The following is a 15102-nucleotide window of genomic DNA, read 5'->3' as shown; positions in this document are numbered from 1 at the left end:
GTGAAACCACTGCTTCTTGAGCTGCCTTTCCAACCTCCTGGCTCACTTCACACTTGTCTCTCCCACAGGAACGACGTCCTGGCTCGGGGAAGGGGCGCTCTGTGGCTGTCGTGGGGAGGGTTCTGGACCTCTTCTTCCCCCACAGGGCCCAGATGCCACCTGAGCTGGATGTCCATCCCCCCATCCCCTCTTCCCTCTCTTCTCACTACCTACTCTCTCTGTACCCTCCTCCCCTAACACCACCGTCTCCTCCTTTCTTCCAGGCTTGTCACTGCAGCACTATTGGAAGTCACGACCACCACCCAGTGGGGAAGGGGTTCCTGTGGGGAGGGACATGGTGGTCTGTCGGGGCTGGAGGTCACAGGAGCCTTGTGGGACGAGGGATGGCAGACTTTATTTCTTTTATTTATTACCTGCGGGCCTGTCTGTGCAGGACTGTGGTGCACGTTTGGGATGATGAGGTGACCCAGGGGGTGATCCAGGAGCAGAAAAGGGAGGGTCTGTAGGCTCTTAGAGGCTAGAGGGCAGAGCCTGGGGGCCAGGGTTTCCTTTCTGACTCTCATACTCCACTCTCCTTTTTTTCTCCCCCTGCCTCTTCCCAGGGTCCTCCCCCTCAGACCTCCTGGGGGCCACTGATGAGCCTCCTCCCTCAGGCCCTTCAACGACTCAAGGGGCTCAGGCCCCTGTCCTGCAGCAGCGACCCCAGGAGCTGGCAGAGTTGAGGGTGCTGGGCAGAGACAAGACAGGGCACCTCCGCGTGGCCTGGACTGCCCAGCCTGACACCTTTGCCCACTTCCAGCTGCGCCTACGGGTGCCCGAAGGGCCTGGGGCACATGAGGAACTACTGCCAGGGGATGCCCGTCAGGCTCTGCTGCCCTCACCCCCTCCTGGATCCCCCTATGAGCTGTCACTTCGTGGGGTGCCCTCCGGGGGCGAGCCCTCTGCTCCTCTCATCTACCAAGGCATTATGGGTACAACCTGGATTCTGCTCAAGACCAATGTCCTGAGGTTGGGGGAGGGGCTGGGCCATTAGGATTTCAGAGGTGGGGTGGAGATTGAAGGGCAGGGCTGGTGTTTGGGTCAGGGTGGTAGGAGAAACAAGGAGAGAAAAGGAATTGAGGGTTCAGAGGCAAGAGGGATGGAGGGGGTCTTAGCACAATGGTAGGGTGGGCCAGGGAGGGGAGTACTCCAGGCAAAGTAGATGAGAGGACAAAAGTCAAAGGATGGGACGAGGATTCAAGGAGAGAGGCTGTTGGCCCCCTGGCTCTCCGCTTACAGCTTTCTTTGTGCAGAATCGCCCTGCCCCCACTTCCTGGTTACTCCTCTGCCCCAGCCCGCCCACTATGTCTCTCAGGGTGGGTGTGGGGAGGCGTCTGGCCCTGAGGATCCTGACCCTCAGCCCTCTCCTCCCTTTCCCTTCTCCCAAGCCCCTGCCATCCCCTCCCTGGACAGGCTAGGACAGTGGCGCTGCCCCTCACCCTGCGAGCCCAGCCTGCAGTGGACAGCACCCCCTGGTCCCATTAGCCAGCTCTCCCTGCAGCTCCAGATCAAGCTCACCACTGGGGAGAGGGCGGTAAGGGAGGGAGGAGGTCAGGTGGACCGAGGCGTCTTCACACTGCTCTGAAACAGCAATGGCAAGGTTCTGAACTCTCAGGGAAAACCACAGGGGACCTGAAGCTCCCCCAGAGACCTTGGTGTGAAGAGGGACTGGGACCTTTGTGAGCGGGGAGGCAGTTATCGCAAGGGCAGAGCCAAAGCTCTCACTCCAGAGCAGAGACTGGGGAGAAATGCCCACCTTCTTAGAAAGGCTGGTCCCGGAGAACAGAGGGCGGGGAATGGAGGCTTCTGGGAAGGGAGCTGTCCAGGATGGAGTGAGCCAGTGGGCAGAGGAGAGGGAAGGAGCCTGGGGACAAGGCAGTGCTTGAGCCCACGTGCTTTGCTTTGCCCCACACCCCAGACAGGGATGGGGAGAAGCCTGGGCAGCCCTTGGCCCCACCACACCTGGGCAAGCTGATGGTGACGGACATGACTTCCAACTCCCTGCTTCTGCACTGGACGGTCCCTGAGGGCGAGTTTGACTCCTTCGTGATCCAATACAAAGACAGGGACAGGCCCCAGGTGGTGCCTGTAGAGGGACCCCAGCGCTCAGCCCTCATCTCCAACCTGGACATCGGCCGCAAGTACAAATTCGTCCTGTACGGGCTCGTGGGCAAGAAGAGGCATGGCCCCCTGGTGGCTGAAGCCAAGATCTGTAAGTGAGAGGGGTCACACACACCCCTGCCTCTGCCCTCTGCACAGTCCTGAAGTGGGTCTGCCCAGTGCTTCGGCAAGTCCAGGAAGGCTCCCTGGAGAATGTGGTGCCGGAGATGAATCCTGAAGGGAAAATTGTGGTGGTCAGGCAGGGAGGTTGAGGAGGGTAGAGCAAACAGAGGGAGAGTGAGGCAGGAGAGAGTGTGGCCCTGTAAGAGAATCAAAGCCTCTTTCCTCTGGGCGAGGGGCAGGGCACCTGGCAGCTGAGGGCACTGATCTCACTGGTCTCATGTGTCCGACTGAGTCACTTGGACCTCATCTGAGGACCCTAGGGAGCCGCCAAAGGGCTTTACGTGAGAGAGTGACATAATTCAATATTTATCTTACAAATAACACTGAGGCTGCTGCAGAGGATAGCTGGAGAGGGCAGTCCTATTCCCTGAGGCAAGGGGCAACGGATGTGAGGAGCAGTGCAGCGGGGGACACTTAGTTAAACATCTTTCGAGCATTCGTTAAGTGTCAGATGTGTTCAAGATGTTCTAAGTGTATCATCGCACTTCACCCTCATAAGCAGCCCTGTGAGGCATGCTCATGTCACAGGTGAGGAGAACTGAGGCGCAGAGAGGGCCAGGTGACTCAAGCAGAAAGTGACGGGGCCATAGGGTCATCCTGCTGCCCTCATGGGCCTGGAGAGCAGAGGAAAGGCCTGAAGAGGGGGTGTGGGTGTCCCAACAGGCAGAAGCCGGGGGGCAGGGAGAAGAGACATGGCCACTGGAACCCTGGAGATGGCTAACACTCAGGGCAAGAGCAGAGGAAGGGTTGCCTGCAGGGTGAATTGGGGAGAGGGATGCCAAAGTGAAGGGCGCGGTCAGACATGTCAGATTCCGTAAGAGTGATTCAAGGCTACAGAGTGTCCACAGAACTTAGCAATGGCGAGGTCACCACTCACCCCGGTGAGAGCGGCTGGTGGAGGGTGGAGCTGGGTTGGGAGGGTGAGGTAGGTGAGGACATGACTACAAGCAGTGTAGACATCTCCTTCTGGAATTTGGGCTGGGACTAGAGAGCAGAGAGGGAGGGTGGAGGCTGGAGGGCGACGGAGCTGCGCGGAGGAGCTTGTGTAAATGCTTGTGGCACAGCCCAGGGAGGGAGGGTAGGAAAGGAGGGGGCGGGGCCCAGAGCGCAGGTGTGGGGGCTCTCCCACGCAAGAACGCGCCAAAGACCAAGCTTCCCTCTCTTGGAGAAGAAAGCAGCTGGTTGTTAGGCCTGGAAACAGTAGAGGCTGTCCTGGAAGACTTCCCTGGCCGTGGAGATGTGGAAGGGGCTGGCTGGGCTCCCGTCTCCCTGAAGCCCTTTCCAGGCTGCAGAACGAGTCAGGGCCACACTAGTCCATACAGTGCTTTTGTGCCCCATCAAAGAAAGCACCCCTTCTTCCAGGTGGGCATAGCCCTTTGCCAGGGTTGGCAAGCAGAGCACTGGCTGGATTTCAGCCCCTCCGTGCTCCCTCCACCACGCACCTTTTGTGCAGTGAACAGCCTGTACAACCTCACACGGCATCCCCAGGTGGGAGATGGGTTCCTTCTTATCCTTTGACCTGTGTCCCTCCCTTCTCTCTACCTGCTCTTTCTAGTGCCTCAGACGGATTCCAGCTCAGTGAGTCCACCTCGCCTGGGAAAGCTGTGGGTGACAGATCCCACCCCAGATTCGCTGCACCTCTCCTGGACTGTCCCTGAGGGCCAGTTTGACTCCTTCGTGGTCCAGTACAGGGACAGGGACGGACGGCCCCAGGTGGTGCCCGTGGAAGCCCCCGAGCGCTCGGTCATTGTCTCCCCGCTGGACCCTGACCACAAGTACAGATTCACTCTGTTTGGGATTGTCGACAAGAAGCGGCACGGCCCCCTCACGGCCGATGGTACCACTGGTGAGTAGCGGCCACCCAAGCCCCCATGTGACCCCTCCCAGTCTCCCGCACGCTTGCCCCCAGCCAGGAACCAGCTGGGGCCTCCCAGCGAGATGGCTGACTCCGAATCCTGGCCCTGCTTTTGGGCTCAGGGCCAGCCAGCCTCCCCCGCACTGCTAGGACCCTTTCATCCTGTTCAGCTGCTCCCCAAGGCCCAGAAGGTGTGTCATACCCTGGTTGCGCCAGATTTCTCAGAGTTCATCACTCGTGCTAGTTGCGTAGAGACTCCCACAGGTGTGACAACCTGTCCAAACCCCAGGCCCCAATCCTGGGGTTCTGCCAGCTCAGCCCTGCCTGGATCCTCTTATTTACAGCCCCAGAGAAGAGAGAGGAGCCCCGCCACCCAGAGTCCCCTGAGCAGCCCCTGCTGGGGGAGCTGACAGTGACCGGCAGCGCCCCAGACTCCCTGCGCCTGTCCTGGACGGTGGCCCAGGGCGCTTTTGACTCCTTCATGGTCCAGTACAAGGATGCGCAGGGGCGGGCCCAGGCAGTGCCCATCAGGGGGCATGAGAATGAGGTCACCATCCCCGGCCTGGAGTCTGACCGGAAGTATAAGATGAACCTCTACGGGCTTCATGGCAGGCAGCGCGTGGGGCCTGTGTCCGTGGTGGCCACCACAGGTGAGTCAGGGCTGCACGGGGCTCCCTCCCTGGCCAACCCACAGCCCTGTGAGCAGGACCTGACCAGGGATCCTTCACACTTCCCTCCACCTTCTCTTTCTCGGCTCCAGTTCTGCCAAACCTCCACAGTCTACTTCCCGACATCCCAGGACTTTGCATCCAGCCGCCAGCCCCTGACCAAACTTTCTTGGCCCTGCTTCTCCATCTCCAAGAACAGACCCCATTTCCCACATTCTGAGCACTGGGAATCACCCCTTCGTCCCGGGCTGTCCTCCCTGTGGATGTCCTCAGCCCCTGTGTTCTTTCCCCGCGGTCTTTGCTGGCCTTCTTCCCCTGGCTCAGGTTGTGGTCATTTCTGAGCTTCTGTTGCCTGCTGCCCACACCCTCCCGCCATAGCTGCTCTGTTCAGAGCTGGCAAATCCAAGGGACATGAGCTCCATGTTTCCCCAGCCTCCTCCCAGCCCCCTGACTCCCTGACTCCCAGCCAGCTTGGAGCAGGGCAAAGGGCTCACTTTCAGCCCCCCTGCCCTGCATTCCTCCATGGGCCCAGCCTCCCCCATCCAGCACCATTTCCATGGCTGTGTGGCATCGCGGTTGGGAGCATGGGCTCTAGAGCCAACTGCCTGGATTTTAATCCTAGCTCTGGGATCTTGTGCAAGTTACTGAACCTCTCTGGGCCTCAGCTTTCTCATCTGTTAAATGGGGATGATAATGGTAACAGCTTCACAGAGTTGTTAGAATTAAATGAGTTAATATACATATGGCACCTAGAACAGTGCCTGGCACATCAAAACTGCCATTGAAGAGTGAGCTACTATTTCTCCCTGACCCTCTCGCTTCCCAGTATCCTTTTTCTCCCTCACCTCCCCACCTTCCCCATCCTTGCCTGGGTTATCATTCTTGCCTGCTGCCTCCTCAATCTCCTATCTCCTTAGCAGTCCCCCATGGACCGTGGAGTGAGTCACAGAAGGGCTGGCTTCCCTGTGCCAGTCTCCCCGCCCCATGGAGCCTCAGCAAAGACCTAGCTGCTGCAGACGGTGGGCAGATGCCTCGGGGCTGTGACTCTAGCCCAGGCCGGGGAAGAGCACGGCCCTCCACAGCCCCCAGCGCCATCCGCAACATCTCCCCCGCGCACGCCCCGCTCCCGCTCTTGTCTGAAGTGGAGGGAGAGGCAGGGTTGCCCAGGGAAGCCTTAGCGGAGCACATCCCATTTCCTGTCCTGGTCAGTGGAGCTGAAAGGGAGGAACACAGTGGGAAGAAGCCTTACTGCCCCCTCGCTCTCCTGTGCTCAGCACTGTCCATGAACACAGCAGAGAAGCATCCCTCAGAGTTCCCTCTCTTCCCAGCTCGTCTCCTTTCTCAGACGTGAGAGGTGGCCCCCTACCCCCACAGTGCAGTCGTCCAGCACTGACGAGGTTTAGGGGCCTGTCTCAGCCCTGTCTCCTTTGATGAGTTACTGAATGGCTAATACAAAGGCTACAGGAACCCCTAAGCTGACAGCTTGAAGAGTATATTTGCCAAATGTACTTTATTGTCACGATTAACATCACCACAAAGCACATCACCTGTAAAGTCTAATCTCTTCTCTCAGCCCCGCAGGAAGGCATGGACGAGACCCCCAGCCCCACAGAGCCCAGCACAGAGGCACCAGAGCCCCCCGAGGAGCCCCTCCTGGGGGAGCTGACGGTGATAGGATCCTCCCCGGACTCGCTGAGCCTCTCCTGGACCGTCCCCCAGGGCCACTTCGACTCTTTCACCGTCCAGTACAGAGACAGGGATGGGCAGCCCAAGGTGATGAGGGTGCCTGGGCACCAGGACGGGGTCACCATCTCGGGCCTGGAGCCAGACCACAAGTACAAGATGAACCTGTACGGCTTCCATGACAGCCAGCGTGTGGGCCCCGTCTCTGTCATCGGGGTGACAAGTGAGTGGATGGTGGAAGCCCCAGGGTGGGACCTCGTGGGAGGATCACCCTCTCTCAGGTGATGGGTGAGTGGGGTGCAGGAGGCCCCTCTACTCGAGGCTGAGCCATGGTGCCCTGTGTGCCTCCTCCAGGCTCCCTGAGGACCAGTGTGTCCCCCTGGGCAGGGAAGGGCCTCTGTGAGCCATGCTGGTGGCTGCCCTGGTCCCCCACAGCTGACCCTGGAGGCTCCAGGCATGTTTATGAGATGTCAGCTAAGCAGGACCACCCAGCCCCAAGGACGGGCTTCTCTGAACTGACTTCAGGGCCTGGAGCCGGGGCCAAGACTTGGGAGGAGACCCAAGGACATCACCTGGGACCCTGCCTCACCCTCTCTGTGTCTCTCCTTCTCAGCTGCAGAGGAAGACACCCCCAGCTCCACAGAACCCAGCACAGAGGCCTCGGAGGCCCCCGAGGAGCCCCTCCTGGGGGAGCTGACGGTGACAGGATCCTCCCCGGACTCGCTGAGCCTCTCCTGGACCGTCCCCCAGGGCCACTTCGACTCCTTCACCATCCAGTACAAGGGCAGGGACGGGCCCCAGGTGGTGCGTGTCGGGGGCGAGGAGAGTGAGGTGACCGCTGGGGGCCTGGAGCCCGGGCGCAAGTACAAGATGCACCTGTACGGCCTGCACGGGGGGCGGCGTGTGGGCCCCGTGTCCACCGTGGGCGTGACCGGTAAGTGAGGCCGGGGGCTTGTTTGTTTTCATCCCACCAGTGGCCCCCAGCCTCCCTGTGGCATTGCCCTCCATTGCCTTCCCCACCTGCCTGTGGAAGACCTAGAAAGAACAGCTCACGGGGGACTGGGCTACAACCAGCTGCATGACTTTGAGCAAGTCTTAAACTTTCTGTGCCTGTTTCCTCAGCTGTAAAATGGGGATAGTAACACCTACCTCACAGAACCGTTGTGAGATTAAATGAGTTAACAGACCTAAGAAAGGGTCTGGCAGCAAGTAAACATGCTGGCAATGTTTGCTGCTATGGTTACTACATTTGTCCTTAGCCTGGGGTCTGCTCTGTCCCCTTTGGCTGGTTCAGCTTAAATATTCAGAATGTCCATGAGACATTGCCCTCTGCACCAGTGCAGCTGGAAACTTTCTTTACTGCTCATCCAGTGAGTGGTTATAGCAAGGAAGAATGTCCCTTCCACCCGGGTACAGGGCCACTCAGCCACCACGGAGGACCAGCCTGGGCACCTACTCTCCAGAGCCCCAGCGTGAGGGGCCAGATCACAGACAGGCCTCTGGGACCCTCCTGCTAATCTGCCCAGCTTGGCCCCAGCAAGGGGCATCTCTTTTCCCCTTTGTTCACTGAAACAAAGACACAGCTTTTTCAAAAGCAACTTTTAATATAAAGGGGAAGATTTTAAAAAGCAGAGAAACAGGTTTCCAGAGCATGGTTTCTGTACTTCTCAAAGGGACTTGGTTGGCTTAGTTTCCAGAAGCTTCCACTCCCGATTTCTTTTCTTTCTTTAGTCAGCACAGAGAGTAGGGAGAGGGGAAATCCTGAGGTCCTGTCCTGCAGGCCTGAAGTAGCAGGATGGAGGCTCATGCCAGGCCCAGAAAATGTGGCCGAGGTTTTTCCTGGAGCCACCCTCAGTCCGTCCATCTGTCCGAGGCAGCCACACTGGTCCCTGGGTAAGGATGGACAGTGTCGGGCACTGACTGAGGCGGTGCAGTAGAGGAAAACTGAATCTTGGAATTGGAGCAACTGAGTTCCATTCCTGGCTTCTCAGCTCTTAGCTGTGCGATGGCGCTCATCGTCCGAGCAGGAAGGTGATAGGCAGCTTGGAGCCCGCGGAGCTGACCCAGGGCCGGCCCCTGGCACACAGCGCGTGGTGAACCGCTGCTAGGAGAAGAACTAGCATGCAGCTTTAGAAACATGGCTAACTTGGGAAAGGATTATGCCAAAGGCAGCATAGGGCCTGCGGTACTCATGGGTAGCTATCATTCCACCTTTCCCAGTTAAGCCAGACCACCAATGATAAGGCTTGATGGTGAGGGACAGTTTCTCTCTCATGGAAAGAAGTACAGAGACGCAGGAAACGGATGCTAAAGGAACCAGCAGAGCTAGAAGGCAAATGAAATGAAACACAACGCACGCGTGGCCTGGCACCTGTACCTGGGAGAAGCTCAGTACGTGATGGTTGTTCTGGCCCACCTTCAGCTGCCTGCATCCCTGCCCTCCCCACTCAGACTTATTGCTATCCTCCTGAGGCCTCAACTCCAGCCTGGCCACACCACACGGCTGGTGGGATCTTAGTTCCCCGGCCAGGGATTGAACCCGTGCCCCCTACAGTGGAAGCGTGGAGCCCTAACCACTGGACCACCAGGGAAGTCCCATGCCAGCCTGTTTTTTTTTTTGTTTTTTGTTTTTTTTTTGTGGTACGTGGGCCTCTCACCATTGTGGCCTCTCCCGTAGCGGAGCATAGGCTCCAGATGCGCAGGCCCAGTGGCCACGGCTCGCAGGCCCAGCCACTCCGCGGCATGTGGGATCCTCCCAGACCGGGTCACGAACCCGTGTCCCCTGCATCGGCAGGCGGACTCTCAACCACTGCGCAACCAGGGAAGCCCCCAGCCTGTTTTTAAAGCAGGTTTTATCAGTACAGAGCCTAGTCTTGTCCTCCCACAGGAGCCAGAGAAACAAGCTCTTGGGAACCCCACTCACCCAGCTACCCCTCTGCCAGTTGCCTCTTGGGACCACCTTCCAGGCTGGTCACTAATGAGCAGGGCTTCCCAGACTCAGCTCATTCTGGGGCAATGGGGACCAGCAGGTCCTGAGCTTGGCCTTTTCCAGACGTGCAGACCATTCATTCATTTAACAAACATTTGTGGAGCACCCACTGGGTGCCAGTGCTGGGGACACAGCAGCGAACAAGGCAAAGCTCCTGCTGAGAGCTCACATTCTGTCAGAGGGAGACAGGCACCAAATTGCACAAATATGTCAGTGAGACCGTATGTGACAGTGACAAGAGCTGGGGAGAAAAGCAAAGCCCAGTAGGTGAGATGGTGAGTGGGCGGGAAGCAGGCAGGAAAGGGCCTCCCTGAGAAAAGGACCTGCAGGAGGGAGAGGACAAGCCACGCAGGCCTCTGGGGAAGAGCATCCGGAGCAGAGGGAAGGTGCCTGAATGTCTGTGGACCAGTGAGGAGTGTTTTGGAATGGGGAGGGTGATGTGAGAGATAAACAGGTGGGGCCTTGGAGGTCATTGTAAGGACCTGTTTTTTTCTCTGAGTGAGATGGAAGCCATTGCGGGAACAGACTCTGACTAATGTGTTAACAGTGGGGAACAGAGCAAAGGGGATGAGGGTGGAGGAGGGAGGGGATTTAGGAGACTGTGCTATAGTCCAGTAAGAGCATGTGTGCTTAGGGATGGTGGCGGTGGAGTTGGGGAGGGGGAAGGGGGTCAGCTTCTGAAGGTAGTGCGGACAGGATTTCCTCGCAGGCCGGCTGAGGGGTGGAAGAGAGGACTCAGGGATGACTCGGAGAATGAAGCTGTGGTTTTGCTGAGGTGGGAAAGCTGGGGAGGGAGCAGGTGTGGCAGCAGCCCCTGAGCTCGGTTTTGGACTTGTTGAGTTTGAGACATCAGTTAGGCACCCAAGGAAGATGCTGAGCAAACACAAGTCTGGGGGCCAGCAGGGAGGTCTGGAAGGGAGGTCTTTGGAGCCAGAGATGCACAGATGGAACTTCAGCCACTTTCCCAGGATCTCAGTGGTGGCTGACACCCCTCCCCGCAAGCACAGCCCCGGATTCTGGCAGGGATTTAGTGAAGGGTTGTTGGCCAGACAGATGTCGCCAATCAGTGTAGTCTTACATCAGAACCACCCGGTGGGCACCACAAAAACAACACACATATTACTACAAGGGGAAGAGGGGCTTTTCCTAACAGCCTCCCACCATCTCTATCTCAGCTCCACAACCAGAAGAGACTCCCGCAGCCACCGAGCCCCCCCGGGAGCCACGCCTCGGGGAGCTGACAGTGACAGATGTGACCCCCAGCTCCGTGGGCCTTGCATGGACAGTCCCTGAGGGCCAGTTTGACTCCTTCGTGGTCCAGTACAAGGACAGGGACGGGCAGCCCCAGGCGGTGCCTGTGGCCGCAGACCAGCGAGAGGCCACTGTCCCCAGCCTGGAGCCTGCACGCAAATACAAGATGAACTTGTACGGGCTACATGGTGGGCAGCGCGTGGGCCCCCTCTCTGTGGTAGCCATGACTGGTGAGTGAGCGTGGGTAAAGGTAGTTCCCATCCCTGGTTACCCGGGGCCACCCCCTCCCCTAGCCTCTCTCTCAGGTCCTGCCTCAGTGGCCCCTGCAGGTCCTCCCCAGTCTATTACCTGAGCCCTTGGCTCCTCTCCTGAGCAGGAACCTTGCCTACCCTCCAGTCTCCACCTCCACTCTGTCTCCTCCCCCAGGCAGGATTGTCTTCCTCCCATCTGACCTGAGTCTAGCCAAACGCTGTCTCTCTGACTGTCCACAGCTGTTTCCTTCCCTCTCTTTACAACCTGCTGTGACTTGGACCCAGCTACCACCTCCCCCTGCTGCCCTTTTTCATTGGGGTTAAAGAACACACATCCCTTGAATCTCTTCTCAGGGGCCCTCAGCGCCCTGGCCTGAGCTGTGTTCCCTTCTGGCCAAGCCAGAATCTCGCTCCCTCAGGGAAGCGGCCCTTGCTCGTGGCTCCCAGCCTCTCCCGCCCCTCATGCTTCCTGGGCACAGGTTGCCACCAGTTTTGTGCTATGGTGTCTGGTGAGACCAGTGAACCCCTTTCAGAGCAATGTCTTAAAATCCATAAAGTAAAACACATAGGATTACAAAGGTAACCAATTCTATTGATTAACCGATTATCAAAAATATTTTAAAACTCGAATTTATGATTCAGTAATACAGGAACTTCATCATTAGTTCATTAAATAGCAAGACTTAGTGGCATGTTTAATAACCTACCCACATTTAGAAGCAGTGATGAGTGTAAAGAGTATTTTTTTTTAATTTTTGAATTTTATTTTATCTTTTTATACAGCAGGTTCTTATTAGTTATCCAATTTATACATATTAGTGTATACATGTCAATCCCAATCTCCCAGTTCATCCCACCACCACCACCACCACCCCCGCCACTTTCCCCCCTTGGTGTCCATACATTTGTTCTCTACATCTGTGTCTCAACTTCTGCCCTGCAAACCGGTTCATCTGCACCATTTCTCTAGGTTCCACATATATGCGTTAATATACAATATTTGTTTTTCTCTTTCTGACTTACTTCACTCTGTATGACAGACTCTAGGTCCATCCACATCTCCACAAATCACCCAATTTCGTTCTTTCTTACGGCTGAGTAATATTCCATTGTATATATGTACCACATCTTCTTTATCATTTGTTGATGGGCCTTTAGGCTGCTTCCATGACCTGGCTATTGTAAATGGTGCTGCAATGAACATTGGGGTGCATGTGTCTTTTTGAATTATGGTTTTCTCATATACTGGGTATATGCCCAGTAGTGGGACTTCTGGGTCATATGGTAATTCTATTTTTAGTTTTTTAAGGAACCTCCATACTGTTCTCCATAGTGGCTGTATCAGTTTACATTCTTACCAACAGTGCAAGAGGGTTCCCTTTTCTCCACACCCTTTCCAGCATTTGCTGTTTATAGATTTTCTGATGATGCCCATTCTAACTGGTGTGAGGTGATACCTCATTGTAGTTTTGACTTGCATTTCTCTAATAATTAGTGATGTTGAGCAGCTTTTCATGTGCTTCTTGGCCATCTGTATGTCTTCTTTGGAGAAATGTCTATTTAGTTCTTCTGCCCATTTTTGGACTGGGTTGTTTGTTTTTTTAATATTGAGCTGCATGAGCTGTTTATATATTTTGGAGATTAATCCTTTGTCCATTGATTCGTTTGCAAATATTTTCTCCCATTCTGAGGGTTGTCTTTTTGTCTTGTTTGTAGTTTTCTTTGCTTTGCAAAAGCTTTTAAGTTTCATTAGGTCCCATTTGTTTATTTTTGTTTTTATTTCCATTACTCTACGAGGTGGATCAAAAAAGATCTTGCTGTGATTTATGTCAAAGAGTGTTTTCCTCTAAGAGTTTGATAGTGTCCAGTCTTACATTTAGGTCTCTAATCCATTTTGAGTTTATTTTTGTGTATGGTGTTAGGGAGTGTTCTAATTTCATTCTTTTACATGTAGCTGTCCAGTTTTCCCAGCACCACTTATTGAAGAGACTGTCTTTTCTCCATTTTATATCCTTGCCTCCTTTGTCATAGATTAGTTGACCATAGATGTGTGAGTTTATCTCTGGGCTTTCTATCCTGTTCCATTGATCTATATTTCTGTTTTTGTGCCAGTACCATATTGTCTTGATTACTGTAGCTTTGTAGTATCATCTGAAGTCAGGGAGTCTGATTCCTCCAGTTATGTTTTTTTCCCTCAAGACTGCTTTGGCTATTCGGGGTCTTTTGTGGTTCCATACAAATTTTAAGATTTTTTTGTTCTAGTTCTGTAAAAATGCCTTTGGTAATTTGATAGGGATTTCACTGAATCTGTAGATTGCTTTGGTAGTATAGTCATTTTCACAATATTGATTCTTCCAATCCAATAACATGGTATATCTCTCCATCTGTTTGTATTATCTTTAATTTATTTCATCAGTGTCTTATAGTCTTCTGCATACAGGTCTTTTGTCTCCCTAGGTAGGTTTATTCCTAGGTGTCTTATTCTTTTTGTTACAGTGGTAAATGGGAGTGTTTCCTTAATTTCTCTTTCAGATTTTTCATCATTAGTGTATCGAATGCAAGAGATTTCTGTGCATTAATTTTGTATCCTGCATCTTTACCAAATTCATTTATTAGCTCTAGTAGATTTCTGGTGGCATCTTTAGGATTCTCTATGTATAGTATCATGTCATCTGCAAACAGTGACAGTTTTACTTCTTCTTTTCCAATGTGTATTCCTTTTATGTCTTTTTCTTCTCTGATTGCCATGGCTAGGACTTCAAAAACTATGTTGAATAATAGTGGTGAGAGTGGACATCCTTGTCTTGTTCCTGATCTTAGAGGAAACGCTTTCAGTTTTTCACCATTGAGAATGTTTGCTGTGGGTTTGTCGTATATGGCCTTTATTATGTTGAGGTAGGTTACCTCTATGTTCACTTTCTGGAGAGTTTTTATCATAAATGGGTGTTGAATTTTGTCAAAAGCTTTTTCTGCATCTATTGAGATGATCATATGGTTTTTATTCTTCAGTTTGTTAATACGATGTATCACATTGATTGATTTGCATATGTTGAAGAATCCTTGCATCCCTGGGATAAATCCCACTTGATCATGGTTTATGATCCTTTTAATGTGTTGTTGGATTCTGTTTGCTAGTATTTTGTTGAGGATTTTTGCATCTGTATTCATCAGTGATATTGGTCTGTAATTTTCTTTTTGTAGCATCTTTGTCTGGTTTTGGTATCAGGGTGATGGTGGCCTCATAGAATGAGTTTGGGAGTGTTCCTTCCTCTGCAACTTTTGGAAGAGTTTGAGAAGGGTGGGTGTTAGCTCTTCTCTAAATGTTTGATAGAATTCACATGTGAAGCCATCTGGTCCTGGACTTTTGTTTGTTATAAGATTTTTAATCACAGTTTCAATTTCATTACTTGTGATTGGTCAGTTCATATTTTCTATTTCTTCCTGGTTCAGTCTTGGAAGGTTATACCTTTCTAAGAATTTGTCCATTTCTTCCAGGTTGTCCATTTTATTGGCATAGAGTTGCTTATAGTAGTCTCTTAGGATGCTTTGTATTTCTGCAGTGTCTGTTGTAACTTCTCCTTTTTCATTTCTAATTTTATTGATTTGAGTCCTCTCCCTCTTTTTCTTTTTTTTTAAATATTTAATTTTATTTATTTTTGACTGGGTTGGGTTTTTGTTGCTGCGCGCGGGCTTTCTCCAGTTGCCGTGAGCAGGGACTACTCTTGTTGCAGTGCACGGGCTTCTCACTGTGGTGGATTCTCTTGTTGCGGAGCATGGGCTCTAGGCATGCGAGCTTCAGTAGTTGTGGCACGCAGGCTCTAGAGCGCAGGCTCAGTAGTTGTGGTGCATGGGCTTAGTTGCTCCATGGCATGTGGGATCTTCCTGGACCAGGGATCAAACCCGTGTCCCCTGCATTGGCAGGCAGATTCTCAACCACTGTGCCACCAGGGAAGTCCCACCAGTCTATTCTGTATGTCCCTGATTCTCTTTCTGTTTCATAGATAAGTTCATTTGTGTCATATTTTATTTTGTTTTTTTTAACATCTTTATTGGAGTATAATTGTTTTACAATGGTATGTTAGT

At 53.4% G+C, this 15102-nt stretch overlaps 1 protein-coding gene across 3 annotated transcripts in view; it reads left to right on the top strand.

The window, feature by feature from the left end:
• Positions 1-15102, top strand: part of TNXB (tenascin XB) — a 59488-nt gene that overhangs the window by 17495 nt on the left and 26891 nt on the right. For all 3 annotated transcript variants that reach the window (XM_067752600.1, XM_067752599.1, XM_067752598.1), the window contains 7 exons: positions 603-971; positions 1958-2251; positions 3878-4168; positions 4522-4827; positions 6419-6751; positions 7142-7462; positions 10693-10998. In XM_067752600.1, coding sequence (XP_067608701.1) covers positions 603-971; positions 1958-2251; positions 3878-4168; positions 4522-4827; positions 6419-6751; positions 7142-7462; positions 10693-10998 — 2220 coding nt within the window. The remainder of the gene's footprint in view (positions 1-602; positions 972-1957; positions 2252-3877; positions 4169-4521; positions 4828-6418; positions 6752-7141; positions 7463-10692; positions 10999-15102) is intronic.

Source organism: Pseudorca crassidens, chromosome 10 (assembly GCF_039906515.1).
Source record: "Pseudorca crassidens isolate mPseCra1 chromosome 10, mPseCra1.hap1, whole genome shotgun sequence".
NCBI lineage: Eukaryota > Metazoa > Chordata > Mammalia > Artiodactyla > Delphinidae > Pseudorca > Pseudorca crassidens.
The sequence above is the reverse complement of the archived record's forward strand: the minus strand, read 5'-3'. Positions and strand labels throughout refer to the sequence as shown.